This window comes from Zalophus californianus, chromosome 14 (genome assembly GCF_009762305.2).
Source record: "Zalophus californianus isolate mZalCal1 chromosome 14, mZalCal1.pri.v2, whole genome shotgun sequence".
Taxonomy (NCBI): domain Eukaryota; kingdom Metazoa; phylum Chordata; class Mammalia; order Carnivora; family Otariidae; genus Zalophus; species Zalophus californianus.
In genome coordinates, this window is record NC_045608.1 from 210074 (window position 1) to 228052 (window position 17979).

The following is a 17979-nucleotide window of genomic DNA, read 5'->3' on the forward strand; positions in this document are numbered from 1 at the left end:
AATACACCAAAAATATATTTCTCACCACAAAAATCTGTATTTTACATTTTCTGAACAGTGACTCTTAAATTGGCTTCTCCATCTAGTTTTTTTTTTTTTTACAAGATATCTTAAGAAATGCCAAAAACATAAGAGCACACAGCATCATGGTATTTTGTCAGAGTGAAGTAACATACATGCCCTACTTGAAGCACAAAGGCACCAAGCCGAATGGGAACAAGACTTTGCACAGCACGACTGCCATTTAGCCTGAGTGCTGAGTGACGAGTTCACATACCTGCTTTCTTTTGAGTCACTATTGCTGGGTTGTGGTTCCTGCCTTTGAATACTTATTAACCAGGTTCTATTTAAATTGTTTCTCTCAGGTTGCAGAATGTTGGCTTTTGTAACTGAAGAGAAAGGTCAGGAACAACAGACCCCTTTTATATGCCAACAAGCCGTAAGGAAAAAGGATGTGATGCTATCACTTAAGCTGCGTATTTCGCAGTAAGATGTGCTGTTTTAGTTGCCATTTTTACTGTATCATTGAAACACAAAAACCAGCAGCACATGGTGTGTCCTGACATCAGAGGCACCACCAGGTATGGTATGTGCATTTCATGCTTGTAATTAATTAGCATATGTGATTCCAAAATATGAGACACACTGTGTGACACAGGAAAATAAGCCATAAATACCACTGAGAAATGTCTTATTTTGATGTTTCAATGACTCAATTTATTCACATATTTTTAAAACTTCATTCTTCAGAGTGAACATATCAACCATTAGAATTGGGCATTTTTGATAACCCCGTCTATAAAAAAATGTATGGCTTCCCTTTATAGCCTTATTTCTAGGGGCACATGTTTCCAAGGTCTTTAAATTGTTAGTTTTACCCACGATATGAACTCCCCCAAAATACAATACGGTTGGATTACCTGCTGAAGATTGTCCCATATTTAGCATTTTCACTGAACTTCATTCCTGAGAGTATTTTCTTAATGCACAACGAGCTGTGACTTCTTGACGAAAATATGACATTACTTGCTGCGTTCATGGGGTTTTTCCTCATTTACTGGACTAGGGTTTACCCCAGTGGGGATATTTCCACCAGCAAATGAGGTGTGACCTCTGCAAGGCTTTCTGATGTTTACTGTACTCCTCGTTGCTGTTCATTTCCCACTTTATGTCTGACAAGTTCTGAAATCCATTGCATCCCACAGGTTCATTCTACTCTCAGGGTTCTTCCATGAACAGGTTAACCTGCTGAAAGCTCTCCCTACATAACCTCAGAGTTCATACCCTAAAAGATTACCCAGACGGACATACAGTGTGATGCAACTATTTATCGGAAAGGTTTACCCTAACCGTGTTTTCTGAAGTACAAACAGTGAGATCTCAAAGACCAGTATTGACTCCATTCCTAGGACTTCTTCACTGTATGAGTTCTCTGGTGATTAATGAGCTGTGACTTTTGGGAGAAGGCTTTCCCACATTCGTGGCACTGGTAGGGCTTCTCTCCCGTGTGAATTCTCTGGTGATTAACAAGCTGTGACTTCTGAGAAAAGGCCTTCCTACATTCGCTGCAGCCGTAGGGCTTCTCCCCAGTGTGTGTCCTCTGATGTGGTATGAGGTGTGATTTCCGAGAAAAGGCTTTACCACACACACTGCACTCAAAGGGTTTCTCGCCTGTGTGTGTTCTCTGATGATTGATGAGGCTTGACTTCTCCCTGAAGGCTTTCCCACACTCGGTGCATTCGTATGGTTTTTCTCCTGTGTGAGTTCTTTGATGTCTAATTAGCTCCGATTTCTCAAAGAAAGCTTTCCTACAAAGACTGCATTCGTAAGGTTTCTCTCCTGTGTGGATTCTCTGGTGAGTATTCAGCTGTGACTTCTGAGAAAAGGCTTTTTCACAATCCCTACAACCGTATGGTTTTTCTCCTGTATGAGTTCTCTGGTGAGTTGCAAGACTTGACTTCTCACCAAAGGCTTTCCCACATTCAGTGCATTCATAGGGTTTCTCTCCTGTGTGAGTCCTCTGATGGGATATGAGATGTGACTTCTGACAAAAGGCCTTCCCACACTCGCTGCACACGTAGGGTTTTTCTCCTGTATGAATTCTCTGATGATTAGTAAGGCTCAATTTTTCACTGAAAGCCTTCCCACACTCACTGCATTCATAGGGCTTTTCTCCTGTGTGAGTTCTCTGATGTCTAACAAGCTGAGATTTCCTGCTGAAGGCTTTCCCACATTTACTGCATACGAAGGGTTTCTCTCCTGTGTGTGTCATCTGATGGGATATGAGATGTGACTTCTGGGAGAAGGCTTTCCCGCACTGAATGCACACATGAGGCTTCTCTCCTGTGTGAGTTCTCTGGTGGTTAATGAGACTCGAGCGCTCTCTGAAGGCTTTCCGACATTCACTGCATTCGTAGGGCTTCTCTCCTGTATGAATGGTCTGATGTCTAATGAGCTCTGATTTCTCAAAGAAGGCTTTTCTACAATCACTACATCCATAGGGTTTTGTTCCTGTGTGAGTCCTGTGATGGGTAACAAGTTGTGACTTCCTACTGAAAGCTTTCCCACATTCTCTGCATTCAAAAGGTTTCTCTCCGGTATGAATTCTCTGATGATTAATAAGATTTGACTTCTCACTAAAGGCCCTCCCACATTCATTGCACCCGTAGGGTTTTTCACCTGTGTGTGTCCTCCAATGCGAGATGAGATGTGACTTCCGGGAGAAGGCTTTCCCACATTCACCACATTCATACGGTTTCTCTCCTGTGTGTGTTCTCTGATGGGATGTGAGCTGCGATTTTTGGGAGAAGGCTTTCCCGCACTGGCCACAATTATAAGGCTTCTCTCCTGTATGAGTTCTGTGATGAGTAATAAACTGTGACTTCTGGGGAAAGGTTTTGCCACACTTACCACAGCCATAGGCGATCTCTCTTATATGTCTGCTCTGATGCTTAATGAGACTTGATTTCTTACTGAAGCGTTTCCTACATTCACTACATTCATAGAGTTTCTCCCCTAAACGAGTTCTATGATATATGATAATCTGTGACTTCTTAGAGCTAATTTTATCATATTTATCATAGTCATAGTATTTTAACCAAGTATTAGTTTCCTCAGGCTTGGTATGGAGAAACAATTTATCAAATACACTTAAGCCGTGTGGTTCCGCTTTTCCGTAATCTGCTTTTGGAATAAGTAAATCTAAGTGATGTTTTAAAAGTAATCCATCTACGTCATCTTCACTGTTTGATTTCCTTAAAGGAACAAAGTTTATGCTCAGATTGAATTTTTTTCCAAAAGTATCACATTCATGATCTTGTTTCATATTTCTAAGCTTCTCTTGGTTATCCTGGTGCCATGTCATGTGACCATCTACTTGCAAGACTTGTTCTATAAAGAAAGAAAACCCTGTGAATGCTTCCATGGTTATGTTTTTAAGACTTACCTATTTTAGAGAGGGAGCGAGCGTGCACAAAAGCAGGAGGGGCAGAGGGAGAGAAAAGCAAACCCCCTGAGGAGTGTGGAGCCCAAACACAGGGCTCAATCCTATGACCCTGAGATCATGACCTGAGCTGAAAGCAAGAGTTGGACGCTCAACTGACTGAGCCCCCCAGGCGCCTCTTCTACGGTTGTGTTTACAGAATACAAAACCAGCAATGCTCTTTGCGGGGATGAATGCTTTGTCTCTCAGTCCCAAGTATAAGATCTATCCTCTGGGTATTTGGGGGAAAAAAAGAAAAGAAAATGCTATAAATAGGAATAAGACACAGGCAGTATATTAAGTCACCTCTGGTTGTTGTCAAATCTAGGTTTATAAAATGTAAAAAATTCATCAAGACCAAAGAGGAACAAAGAAAGGAGGGTGGAAGAAGAACTGATCCAATATTCTGAGGAGTGGATTTCCTCCACCCTGACTGAGTGTGCGAGGCACTGGGGACAGGAGACAGTCAGCCCCTGACCTTGCAAAGTTTACATTCTAATGGGAAGAAGAAGACAGAAAATTAACAGGTTTGACAGAGGAACTACTGAAGCCATTTCAAGCTTGAAGAATGAGGAATCGTTTGTGAACTTTTCCCCATTTTTAAATTTTCTGGGAGTTTGAACTTTCCAAGCACATTTTCAACATTATTACCATGAAAGCCACTTCATGGAACACATCATCTTTCATTTAACCTGTTCAGGCACAAAACCTTAAGATCCGTATGTTTGTTTGAGATTTTATTTATTTATTCGACAGAGAGAGACACAGCAAGAGAGGGAACACGAGCAGGGGGAGCGGCAGAGGCAGAGGGAGAAGCAGGCTCCCGTGGAGCAGGGAGCCCAAGGCGGGGCTCGATCCCAGGACCTGGGACCATGACCCAAACCGAAGGCCGACGCCCAACGACTGAGCCCCCCACGCCCCAGATCCGTATGTTCTTTCACTGAAAATACCCTAAGATAGGGGATGAGGGAAAAAGAGGTCTGGCAGTTAAAATCAGAGTCCAGTACAGAAACATTAGCTTTGAGATGGAGATTAAGAGCCTGAATAAAGTAGTAATGGGAGATGTGAGAGCAGAAAATGAAATATTTGTAAATTAAACTTACAACTTTGCATTACTTTAAATATTACATTGTTAGACTAAATACACATTTGGAAATTTTTACTTTTTTCCCACTAGCAAAATGGGACTGCTTTATGTTTGGTCACTTGTGGTATCTCCCAGATACCCCAACTCTCTCCACCACTCTTCCGGGCTGTACTTCAATCTATCTCATTAGCTCAGCGAAATAGCCTTCCACCTGGTTTCCCTGCTTCCCATTATATTTTCCACAATGCAGTTAGGTCAAACTTCTAAAAATGTAAATCAGGGGGCTCCTGGGTGGCTCAGTTGGCCAAGTGTCCAACTCCTGGTTTCGGCTCAGGTCATGATCTCAGGGTCGTGGGACTGAGCCCCACACAGGGCTCCGCGCTCTCCCTCTCCAACTCCTCTGCCCTTTCCCCTACTCACACGTGCTCCCTCTCAAATAAATAAATCTTTTTTAAAAAAGTGTAAATCAGATAACTATTTTTATTTAAAATTACTGGAATCAGTCTAACCACCTGCCTACTGCTTACAAGTCCATGTATGACCTAGGTCTCGCACACAGTCCAGCCTCTATTTCCCTGGCACACTAAGCCCCAGACGCAAAGGCTTCCTCTCCGTTTTCCTGAGGTCACCAAGCCCCTTCCTGACCTAATACATTCATATCTGTCATTCATTTAGGGAAGACTTTCCCCCAATTCACATAGCTCACTTACTTTGGTCTTCATGTCTAGAACTGGCTTCTCCATGTGACCATATTGTGGACTGAATGTTTATGCGTCCCCCCTACCTGCCCGCCCCCAAAACTCTATGTTGAAGCCCTAATCTTCAGCGTGGCTGTATTTGGAAATGGAATCTCAACGGAATTAAGGTTAAATGAGATCATAAGGGTGGGGCCCTGATCCAAAAGGATTAGTATCCCTATTAGAAACACCAGAGGAGGACTCGCCACCCCCCACTCCCTGCACAAAGAAAAGCCATGTGGCAGCAAAGCTACAAGGCAGCTGTCCACAAACCAGGAAGACGGCGCTCATTAGAACCCAATCACGCGGGCACCTTGACCTTGGACTTCCAGCCTCCACAACTGTGCGAATGGCTTGCTGCTGTTTACCCATCTGTGTGATCTTGTTATGACAGCATGAGCAGAGCCACAAACTCTCTACCCTATTATCATCTACCTCATTTATTTCTATAATAGAACTTTCAGGGTCTGGGCTTTACCCTGGTTATCTGCCAACTTGATTAGTTTTACCCTCCCATGAGAAAGTAAGCACTGTGTTGGCAGGGAACTGATCTCTAATGCTCACTATTGTACCCACACCACCCAGCACAATACCTGAAGAGTAAGAGACATCACTACCTCTTCAACTTTCTATGACACACAACTGCAAGGTAGCCCTTGGCTGCCATTTGGAGCTTGGTTTCTACAGTGTTGCCACCACTCCCAGCTGAGAAAGAGGGGCAACCTGTGCCTGGACTGTGTGCCAGCAAGGTGGTGTGTGCTGAGCACCTGCTGTCCTGGCAGTCTGCAATGCTGCTGTGGCCAGGCAAGGTCCCCGGGTGCTGGGTCTTCAGTGAGCTTCCCTGGGCAGAAACACTACACACATTACTGCATTTTTGTTGCTGGGGTGACCCTCACGGAGGGAGCAGCACAGGAAACCTGCACCCGGATTCCTCCAGACTCTGCTTTGCCCTTTCCCTGGTGAGGAAGCTGTCATTAGGTCACTGTAATAAGTCTTAGCCATATGGACAACGATACCCTGAGTCCTCCTAGCGACTCTCCGAATGTGGTGGTCTTGAGGACCCTGACACACAGACCTTGTTTAGGTAACTTTGACTATGTTGCAGTGAGGCATAAATGTCCAATATTTAAATCCTGAATTAAAAAAAAAAAACCTAAATGCAGATGTCTTAACTTTTTTTTTTACAGATTTTATTTATTTATTTGCCAGAGAGAGAGAGCACAAGCAGGGGGGAGCAGCAGAGGCAGAGGGAGAAGCAGGCTCCCTGCCCAGCCAAGGAGCCCAATGCAGGACTTGATCCCAGGACCCAGGATCATGACCTGAGCCTAAGGCAGGTGCTTAACAGACTGAGCCACCCAGGCGCCCCACAAATGTCTTAACTTCTTCACTAATTTCTACGTTTCTGTAAGGTGTTTTCTAGGTCTTTTATTTTTAATCATCTTTAGTCGTCACTCAAGTGGATGCTATCAATGAATGAGGGGCACATAAAAATCACAAGAGGTTTCTCAAACTACAAACTCCAGTTCTAGAATATTCCATTTTAAAACTACATACACACCACTCTACTAAATCAATTTTGCCGATAATGCATCCATAATGCTTATTGCTAGGGAAAAAAAATGCCCAGGTAATCTAAGGCACACCTGGCTAAAAACACCTGAATTAAAACAATGGGCTTATTGCATAAATATTGTCTGACACATAAGTGGATGTAAACTATAAACCTTGTGTTTATGTGTGCACACAGCTCAGGGAACCAACCAACTAAAGAACATTACATACACTGTGATCAGGTCTGGGATGGGACTTCCAAAAAAAAGTGAGCAAAATTTAGCTGGAAGAGTCAAGGAACATTCTGTGAGTATGAATGCAGCGAAAACAGAGCTTATGCAGAAAGGATAAGATAAAGCACAATCAAACATTCAGATGCAGAGAATAAATATTACATGTGAAAACACAGAGAAACGTTTAAATGGCGTTGACCATGAAGTGGGGGGAAAGGGTAAACAGCTGACGGCCTACACAGACTCAGACTGTGGGTCCCAGAGGAAGAGGCCACAGATGCTCTGCTACCTCAGCTACACTTACAGGGACGCCCTGGGCAGACTGTGGGACCTACCCCAGGCACCCACATCTCTCTGCCCAAAACAATCCTTAAGCCACACATGGCATGCCTGGTCTGTATGCAGGGATTCTGGACATTCTGGAGAGTTAACACCCCCAGGGCAATGCTCACACCCTGAGAGATGGGAGTTAGCAGGTGACCAGCTTCCTGGCCCCACAGGGGCTCCCAGCAGCCGCCATGGGTCAGCACCCCTTCCAACATGCACACCGCCATTCCCTCTCCACCCCCACCTCACTGCTCTTTCTCCCAGTACAGTAAATTCTTGGCACTCAGATACGTATCTCAGGGTCTGCTTCCAAGGGAACCTGAAGTCAGTGTCACACAGATGAGTAAGGATGTATGACAGATCAGAGAGCTGGCTGCTTTAGGAACTGAAATACAAGGTATTATTTGAGAACACTTATAAAAGGTAAGACTCTAGACCCATCAAGCCTAGTTTTAAGTGTGACTTGAGAAATTAAGTTAAAAAGATAGTTTCCAGGGGCACCTGGGTGGTTCAGTTGGTTGAGCAGACTGCCTTCGGCTCGGGTCATGATCCTGGAGTACCAGGATCGAGTCCCGCATCGGGCTCCCTGCTCCATGGGGAGTCTGCTTCTCCCTCTGACCCTCTTCCCTCTCGTGCGCTCTCTCTCTCAAATAAATAAATAAAATCTTTTAAAAAAAAAAAAGATAGTTTCCAAAGGGCAAGAGACTTCAATAATAAGAATGCAAGAGAGAACATTCAATACACTCCAAGGGGTCTAATCTACAGGTAAAGTACAGCAGAAGCCAATCTTACAAAAGGAGGAAAAGGACCACTGTTTGGGAGGAATAAGGGAGGACTTCCTTTTCTGCTCCACAGGGCACTTCTCTGGGCATCAGACGCCCAAACGAGGGCAAAGGAAACCTCCCGAAGGTACAAGCAGAAGTGAAGAGAGGACAGAAGGAGATTAAACATGTCAGAATACCAAACAAGAAGTCAAAGTCCCAGACTTGAAAGGGAATAATTCATGGCCTAGACAAGCTGTAAATATTTTGCTTTAAGTTACAAGCAAAGAAGCCACATCTAAATGTGACTTATTTGAGTAGTTCATGTCACCTGTTCTGAATCACCACTAAAGGTTTACAGATCTTAAAGAGAGCTCTCCAAAGCAAAGCACAATTCACAGAAGTCAACCCACTGACCAGCTGAGACTGACTTTCTGCCTCCCGCATCTGGCTGGTTCTCACACCCACCTGGACGATCTGAACTTGGAACTTCTCCATCTCCAATCCACGGCTCTTCTCCTTGCTCCAACTTGAAGATGACATCAGGTTTCATAACTTCGTACCCTGTTCAGGGGAAAACAAAAGCCATGGCCCCGACTGCTTGGGCTTTAGGGCCTCTGAAGAATGAGCAAGGTCTGGCATCAGGGGGACAGTGAAGCTACTCACTGGTGTATCAACGGAGTAATTCTCAAAGGCAACAGTCTCCCTGGTGGCTACTGGGGTCTAAAAATCTTTGACTTCTGAGGTACCTGGGTGGCTCAGTCGTTAAGCGTCTGCCTTCGGCTCAGGTCATGATCCCAGGGTCCTGGGATCGAGCCCCGCATCGGGCTCCCTGCTCAGTGGGGAGCCTGCTTCTCCCTCTCCCACTCCCCCTGCTTGTGTTCCCTCTCTTGCTATCTCTTTCTGTGTCAAATAAATAAACAAAATGTAAATAAAAAATCAAAATCTTTGACTTCTATAATCCAAATCCAAAACCATTACACTCTTCAGAGGCTCTGGAGCCAGTCTGCCTGGGTTCAAATCCAGGCCCTTTCATTTACCAGCTGTCAGTCCTTGGGAAAGTTACTTAAACCTGCCATACAAAACTGCTCTGTAAATAAGTCCACATGTGAACAGTATGTGAAATACAGTAAGTTCCTTGCATTAGGTGCTGACCACTATTGCTACCAACGCCACCATCCTGATAAGTTTCAGAGCTGCACAATGAAAATAAGTCTTCATTATTGGAGGGTGAGATGTAGACGGCTTCCCTACTGTCATAGTGCAGGGAACTTTCAATCCCCTAAATTCAGGTCCAAAACCATTAGAGATTTCAGAAGCCACAGAGCTCTCAGCAACTCAAACAGTAAGGTGCTGGGCCCCACAGGTGGTCCTCGGGAAGCTGCCTTACCCAGTGACACGAGGCTGCTATAGTTCTCCAACATGACATCCTTGTACAAGTCCTTCTGACTGGGGTCCAAGAGCTGCCATTCCTTTTGGGTGAAGTCCACAGATAAATCTTCAAACGAGAATGTGTCCTGTAAGAGCACAGGCCGGTGAATCTGAAGCAACAGTCACTATGTGATACGGGAGGGGACTGGAGCCTGAGCACACCGTTCTCGTCACATCAAGTTACGGGGAATGACGACGGTCTCCTCCGCATTACGTCTCTGGGACAAAGTGCCACGATGCACTCTTCCATCCCTCCATTCATACAATACCTGACAACTGGAATTGGCAATTAAATCTTCTGAGCCACCAACAAAATATGTACTGAACCTCAACTCTGGCACCAGAAAAGTGGTACCAAAAGAAATATAGCAAAACAACACCCTAAAAAGCTGCACAGCCCTGCAGAGGGCTGCAAACATACACACCTATTCATAAAATAAGCTATTATAATAGCAGAGGCAGAAATGAAGGGAGGGCACAATGTGGGTCAAAGCGATCAATTTGGGGCGCCTGGGTGGCTCAGTCGTTGAGCGTCTGCCTTCCGCTCAGGTCATGGTTCCAGGGTCCTGGGATGGAGCCCCGTGTCGGGTTCCCTGCTCAGTGGGGAGTCTGCTTCTCCCTCTCCCACTCCCCCTGCTTGTGTTCCCTCTCTCGCTGTGTCTCTGTTAAATAAATAAAATCTTTAAACAAAAAAAAAGCGATCAATTTGAGCATCAGCTTAGGCTCTTTGCAAGAGGTAAAGCTTGAGATGGGTTTTAGGAAATTAGCAGTGCTTTCCACAAAAATGGTGATGCAAAGACATTCTGGGAGCCAATAGCTCCAATGAGACCCCAAAACTGCTAGAGTTCAGGAGGTGCAAACAGTTTAGTTAGACAAGATCACAGGGTGCAAGGTAGTGATTAAAGGCCACATGGGAGGCAGGGCCGACTGTAGTTAAACGAACTAGACACTTTTCCTTTTTTTAATTAAAGATTTATTTGAGAGCAAGCAAGCTTGGGGGGGATGGGCAGAGGGAGAGAGAATCTGAAGCCGACTCCCCATTGAGCACAGAGCCTGATACGGGGCTCAACCTCACAACCCTGAGATCAGGACCTGAGCCGAAATCAAGAGCAGATGTCCAACCAACTGAGCCACCAGGCGCCCCTGAGCTAGACACTTTTTTGTTGCCAACAGCTAGCCATGATTTCATGGAATGGGTGTGACATAACCAAATCTAGGTCTCAGAAAGGGTTGTGGATTTTAGGTCATGATGGATTTCTGTCCCAAAGCCTCCTGAGAGGACCAGAAAACATGCACTCTAAAAAATCCAGAATACCATCAGAAAATACAAAGTCTGACCTAAACAGCACATCATACACTTTAAGAGCCAGCGAACCTGAAGACCCATTTTGAGCAAATGAGAGAAAAAAAGACTTAAAAATGCGCTTCAGACACTCAGGGCTCAGGACACTGCCAGACAACACCAAATGTATGTCCCGGAAGTCCCAGGAAGAGAAAAGCAGGAATGTGGCGGACAAAACAAATGACAGCTACACACTCCCCAAACATGGCAAAAGGCGTTAAGTTGGCAGATTCAGGAAACTCAGTGAACCTCCCACTGGATAAACATGCAGAAAGCCACAACCAAACATGCCACGATCAAACTGAGACAGAATACAAAGAAAGAAGTCACATCACTTACAGGGAAAGCAGTTCAAATGATTGCAAATTTCTTATTCAGAAGCATACAGGCCAGAAGAAAGTAGGACATTTTAAAAGTGCTGAAAAGATTTTGTAGCCAACTTAAATATTCATCAGAAATAACTGTGAAATAAGAACATTTTCTCTTATGAAAAAAACGCAAGAGCCTTCAGGGTAAGAGACCTGCTATGAAAGGGTTAACCAATGCAAAGAGCACCAGCAGTAACTCAGGGGAACAAGAGTTAAGAATCCCTGCAAATATGACACATGGTCATCTTCCCTTGCGTTCTCTGAGGTATGTTTATGCATCTCCCGCTGGGTCTTCAGTAGGCCCACCTGGCTACAAGAGGAGAGGGCCCAGACAGTGGTGGTTTCCACATCCCTTTCCAAGGAGCAACACAAAATTTAACACTGTTGTACTTCAAACCACACAACTGAAAAATGAAATGGTAAGCCACAGACAAGAAAAATTTGCAAATCCTATTTCTAATAAAAAAAAAAAAAAAAAAAAAAGACTCAGAACTTAAAGGAAAACCTCTTCTAAAAAACAAACAGTTAAAAAGTAGGCAGCACATGCCTGACTGGCTCAGACAGTGGAGCAGATGATGCTTGATCTCAGGGTCAAGCGTTCAAGCTCCACGTTGGGCGCGGAGCCTACTTTAAAAAATTTTTTAAATAAAAATAAAAATTGGTAGACTATTTTAATACATTCTATCAAAGAAGACTTAGGAATAGCTAATAAGAAGCAATGAAACAGTGACCAACATCACTAGTTATTAAGGAAAAGCAAATTAAGACCACAATGAGAAACCACTTGACACTCACCAGCATGCTGATAATCAACAAGAGAGACGATAACAAGTGTTGGCAAAGATGTGGAGAAACTGGAACTGAACAACTGATATAACAAGGTTCTGACACTACAGGACTGTGGCAGTTTCTTAAAAAGGTTAAGTATAATTTTACCAGACAACGCAGCAAGGACACGCTCAGGCATGTTCCCAAGAGAAAGGAAAACCTACGTTCATATGGACCATGTACACGATTGCCCCACGAGAGGACTTACAACCACCGGGATGTGTGAATAATCCAGATGCCCAGCAAGTGGTGAACGAGTAAACAGACAGGGAACACCCACAGAATGGAACACTAGTAAAAACAATGAATTTCTGACATGTGCCAAAATATGGATGGACTTCAAAACCCTACACTGATGAGAGAAGCCAGACACGGAAGGACACACATTATACAAACCCACTGATGTGAAATGAGAGTAAGGAAACCAGTGGTTGCCTCCGCTGCGGGTGGAAACAGGGACCGACTGCAAAATCACCAGGTCCCCTTGGGATGAACCAGACCTTCTAAAGCTGGAATGACAGTAACACAACATAAAATTACCAGAAAAAATCAGACTTACACACGTAAACTGGGTAGACCCTACTGAAGTCACAGTTGAGAAAAGCTGTTAAAAAGGATAACATGAAAGTAATAAAGATTTACCAATGTATTTGACAACTTAGGTAAAATAAATATTCAAACAAATGCACTCGAAAATGACACAAGATAAAAGTCTGAATTAATTCTGTAAATGTTAAAGACACTGACCCCCACAATTTAAAACCTTCCTTCAAAGAAAACTCCAAGTCCAGGTGGCTTCAGAGGTAAATTCTTCCAATCATTTAAGGAATAAATAAAATAACCTCACAGAAATTCCTCCTGAGTGCAAACTTCTCGACTCGCTGTATAAGGCCAGCAGACCAAACCAAACAAAAACATAATAAATGAACATCACAGGCAAATAACTCTAACAGAATCAAAATTCCTAACAAAAAATTAGCAAATTAGGGGCGCCTGGGTGGCTCAGTCATTAAGCGTCTGCCTTCGGCTCAGGTCATGATCCCAAGGTCCTGGGATCGAGTCCCACATCAGGTTCCCTGCTCTGCAGGAGGCCTGCTTCTCCCTCTCCCCACTCCCCCTGCTTGTGTTCCCTCTCTCACTGTGTCCCTCTCTGTCAAATAAATAAAATCTTAAAAAAAAAAAAATTAGCAAATTGAATCAAGCCATGTATAAAAACAGCATAATGTGACCTGCAGTGCAAGATGGGGTTAGCATTCAGAAATCAATAAATCATGTTAACAGAATAAGGGAGAAAAACCATTATTTCAACAGATGTGGAAAAGGCATATGATGAAAATGTCTTCATTGTAAAATACTGTCAACAAACTAGTAACAGAACTTGTAATCATAATCTACAAACATCTACAGCTACATCATACTTAATGATGAAATTGTGAATGCTCGCTCTCAGAGGACAAGAAGGACACTGTCCAACAGAATTTTTTGTGATGACTTATATGTTCTGTATCTGCACCATCCAACAAGGTAGCCATTAGCCACAAACATCTACTGAATACTTCAAAGCTGACTAGGAAAGGATTTTATTTTTGATTTAAATTCAGTTAGCATATACTGTATTATTAGTTTCAGGAATAGAATTTAGTGATTCATCCGTTACATGTAACACCTGGCACTCATTATATCAAGTGCCCTCCTTCATGCCCATGGTTAAGTGTAATTTTACCAGACAATGCAGCAAGGACACAATTATATTAGCCCACCCACCCACCTACCTCCCCCCAGCCACCGTTTGTTCCCTAGAGTTAAGGGTCTCTTATGGGGGCGCCTGGGGGGCTCAGTCGTTCAGCGTCTGCCTTCGGCTCAGGTCATGGTCCCAGGGTCCTGGGATCGAGCCCCGCACTGGGGTCCCTGCTCCGCGGGGAGCCTGCTTCTCCCTCGGCCTGCTGCTCCCCCTGCTTGTGCTCTCTGTCAAATAAATCTTCAAAAAAATTTTTAAAAAAATAATTAATTAAAAAAAGAGTCTTATGGTTTGCCTTCCTGTTTTTATCTCATTTTTCCTTCCCTTCCCCTATGTTCATCTGTTTCGTTTCTTAAATTCCATGCGAGCGCCATCATGTAATTGTCTTCCTCTGACTTATTTCGCTTAGCGTAATACCACCTAGTTCCATCCACGTGGTTGCAAATGGCAAGACTTCATTTTTGATGGCTGAGCAATATTCCAGTGTGTCTGTGTGTGTGTGTCTGTGTGTGTGTGTCTGTGTGTGTCTGTGTGTGTCTGTGTGTGTGTGTGTCTGTCTGTCTGTGTACACACACATCTTTATCCATTCATCAGTCTATGGACACTTGGGCTATTTCCCTATTTCCATAGTCTGTCTATTGTGGACATTGCTGCTATAAACATTAGGGTGCAGGTGCCCCTTCGAATCACTATGTTTGTATCCTTTTTTTTTTTTTAATTATTTATTTATTTATTTGACAGAGAGAGACACAGCAAGAGAGGGAACACAAGCAGGGGGAGTGGGAGAGGGAGAAGCAGGCTCCCCACTGAGCAGGGAGCCCGATGCGGGGCTCGATCCCAGGACCCTGGGATCGTGACCTGAGCCGAAGGCAGACGCTTAATAACTGAGCCACCCAGGCGCCCCTGTTTGTATCCTTTGGATAAATATCTAGTAGTGCAATTACTGAATCATAAGATAGTTCTATTTTTAACTATTTGAGGAACGTCCATACTGTTCTCCAGGGTGGCTGCACCAGTTTGCATTCCTACCAAGACTGTAAGAGGGTTCCCCATTTAATTTTACTTATGTTTAACTAATTAAACAGCACAGGTACCTAATGGCAACCCACTGTATAATAATTTGTCCAGTCTTTGTCTCAGGTTCCTAGGACAGAGCTTTTAAAGCCTTGTTATTTGAGGGCACCGGAGTGGCTCAGTTGGTTAAAAGCCTCCGACTCTTGCTTTCAGCTCAGGACACGATCTCAGGGTCATGAGGTCAAGCAAGCCCCATGTCAGGTTCCTCACTAAGTATGGAGCCTGCTTAGGATTCTCTCTCCCTCCGCCCCTCCCCCTGCCGAGGACACATGCACACACTCTCTCTCACTTTCTCTTAAAAATGTTAAAGTCTCGTTATTTCCCCAGGGACATAAGTGTTTTCGTAGTTCATGATGGGCTCATCTGGAGTTTATGCTTCTCACAAAAAAAGGGGACTCCTAGTGGGCTCCTAGATGGTCCTCTAGATGGGCACCGGCTCGTCAGGATCAACCACCTGATTAGAGGGTTGGTGTTGATATGAGTCCAACGTCAAGGAAGGGGAGGGGGGCTGGAGACTGAGTTCACTCATATGGCCAGTGAGTCAACAAATCACACCTACAGAATGAATCCCCAATGAAAACCGTATAGGGGCGCCTGGGTGGCTCAGTGGGTTAAGGGTCTGTCTTCGGCTCAGGTCATGATCCCAGGGTCCTGGGATCGAGTCCCACGTCAGGCCCCCTGTCAGCAGGGAGCCTGCTTCTTCCTCTGCCTCTGCCCCTCCCCAGCCCCGTTCCAGCTCGCGAATAAATAAATAAAATCTAAACAAACAAAAAAACAAAACTGGACGTTAGAACCTTAAGTTAGCTTCCTGGTTGGGAAGCACAAAGATATGTGCCACAAGGGGGATACGTCCTGGTTCCATGGGGACAGAGCACAGAAGGTCCACCTCCGCAACCCCCCCCCCAGACCTCATTCTGTGTCTGTTCACTTGGCTGCTTCCAATTTGTGTCATTTACGCTCAAATTGTAATTGTATGTACAGCACTTCTGTAAGTTCTGTGAGTTGTTCCAGCAAACCTGAAGGGATCATGGGAAGCCCCCAAATTTGTAGCCAGTTGGTCAGAAATGCAGGTGGCCTGGGAACCCCAGAACTCATATCTGGCAATGGAAGAGAGGGCGGTCTTGTTGGGGGCTGTGTCCTTAACTTGCAGAGTCGGTGCTAAGGGCAGACACTGTCATAAATGAGCACTGGAATTCACCAGACAGAAACAAGGCAGGCTGAGAGGAGGGGGCAACAGGTCTCCTGGAGGTCCTGGCCAGTATAATACAAGGAAAAAGTACAAATATTGGAAGGAAGAGATAAACCTGCCACAGATGGTAGGACTGCATACGAAGAAAATTTTTAAAATACTACAAACAATGATAATTAGTTAACTATGGATATTCTTCTTGAATACTGCACCAAAACTAATGAGCTGGTCGTCTCTTAAAAATGAGCGAAGCCACAGTATAGAATCTCTAACTTAAAAGTCTTCTCACAAAAAAACAGCTTTCCTAGTTAATTTTGTAGACATTTAATGCAGAAATAATTCCTATTTTACTAAACAACTATGGAATATGGAAGCAAGAACACAACCCTAAACTTTTTGATACAAGCATAACCTTGATAACAAAATTCAGTATGATACGGCAAGGGGGCGGGGTGGGGGCTCAGCCAGTGCAGCGTCTGCCTTCAGCTTGGGTCATGGTCCTGGGTCCTGGGATCGAGCCCCACATCCCAGCAGGGAGTCTGCCTCTCCCTCTGCCCCTCCCCCTGCTTGTGCTTTCTCTCTCTCAAATAAATAAAATCTTTTTTTTAAGATTTTATTTATTTATTTGACGGAGAGAGAGAGAGAGAGTGAGAGAGGGAACACAAGCAGGGGGAGCAGGAGAGGGAGAAGCAGGCTTCCGACGGAGCAGGGAGGCCGATGCGGGGCTCGATCCCAGGACCCTGAGCCACCCAGGCACCCAATAAAATTTTTTAAAAATAAATTAATTAGGGGCGCCTGAGTGGCTCAGTCAGTTAAGCATCTGCCTTCGGCTCAGATCAATATCCCGGGGTCCTGGGATCGAGCCCCACATCCCTGCTCAGTAAGGAGCCTGCTTCTGCCTCTGCCCCTCCCCCTGCTTGTGCTCTCTCCCTCCCTCCCTCTCAAATAAATAAAATCTTAAAAAAATACTTAAAAATTAATTAATTAACAAAGAAGTGGGGGGGGAAAAATGAAACAAAGAGCAGGTAGAAGCAGGGTATCACTTTGTAGCCCCTAATGAAATAATCCATCAAGGCAACCACCATATAAAGTTGCTGGCATGACAAAGGGACAAGCAGATGGAAGTTGCCTCCTGAAAGACCATGTACCAAAACCTCTGAAATACTCTTGCCAAAAAAAAGTCACACTTGAATCTGATCAAGTCTCCAGAGCAGATCTGTGAAGATGGAGATATTCTTTATCTGTGCTAATTTGTGGCTTCTGAGCACCTGAAATGAGGCCAGTGTGACTCGGGGCTAGATTTAATCATTTTAAACAGTTGATGTGGCCGGCGGCTTCTGTACTGGACAGCACAGTTCCAAATCTATGCACTGCAGGAAACAGAGCACACCAGCAACACTAGCAAAACCCAGACAGTGGGAAAGCCAGAGAATAAATCACCTGGCCTCGGGGCGCCTGGGTGGCTCAGTTGTTAAGCATCTGCCTTCGGCTCAGGTCAGGGTCCCAGGGTCCTGGGATCGAGCCCCACGTCGGGCTCCCTGCTCCGCGGGGAGCCTGCTTCTCCCTCTCCTCCCAGCTCAGTGCTCTCTCTTGCTCTCTCTCTCTCTCAAATAAATAAAATCTTTTTTTTTTTTAATGGGGCTAGGAAAAAAGAGCCAATAGGTTAAGAGGGACTTAAGAGACCCAGATCAACCAATTACACTGTATGAACTGTACCCAGATTCTGACCCAAACTTCAAACGATTTGGGGTTTCAGGAGACAACTGGAATTTTGAACACTGACTGAATTCAGTGATATTAAGAAGCTGCCTTCACTGGACAGAAGGTTGCAC

At 44.6% G+C, this 17979-nt stretch overlaps 1 protein-coding gene across 8 annotated transcripts in view; it reads right to left on the reverse strand.

Moving 5' to 3' along the window:
- Nucleotides 1–1313: 1313 nt before the first annotated feature.
- LOC113913164 (zinc finger protein 84) overlaps nucleotides 1314–17979 on the reverse strand; it is a 55671-nt gene continuing 39005 nt past the window's right edge. For 6 of the 8 annotated variants that reach the window (XM_035723875.1, XM_027577209.1, XM_027577207.1 and 3 more), the window contains 3 exons: nucleotides 9568–9694; nucleotides 8646–8741; nucleotides 1314–3390 (listed from right to left, as the gene is read on the reverse strand). In XM_035723875.1, the coding sequence (XP_035579768.1) occupies nucleotides 1406–3390; nucleotides 8646–8741; nucleotides 9568–9694 (2208 nt within the window). In that variant the 3' untranslated portion in view covers nucleotides 1314–1405. The remainder of the gene's footprint in view (nucleotides 3391–8645; nucleotides 8742–9567; nucleotides 9695–17979) is intronic. The other 2 variants (XM_027577210.1, XM_027577211.1) reach the window with 2 other exon arrangements.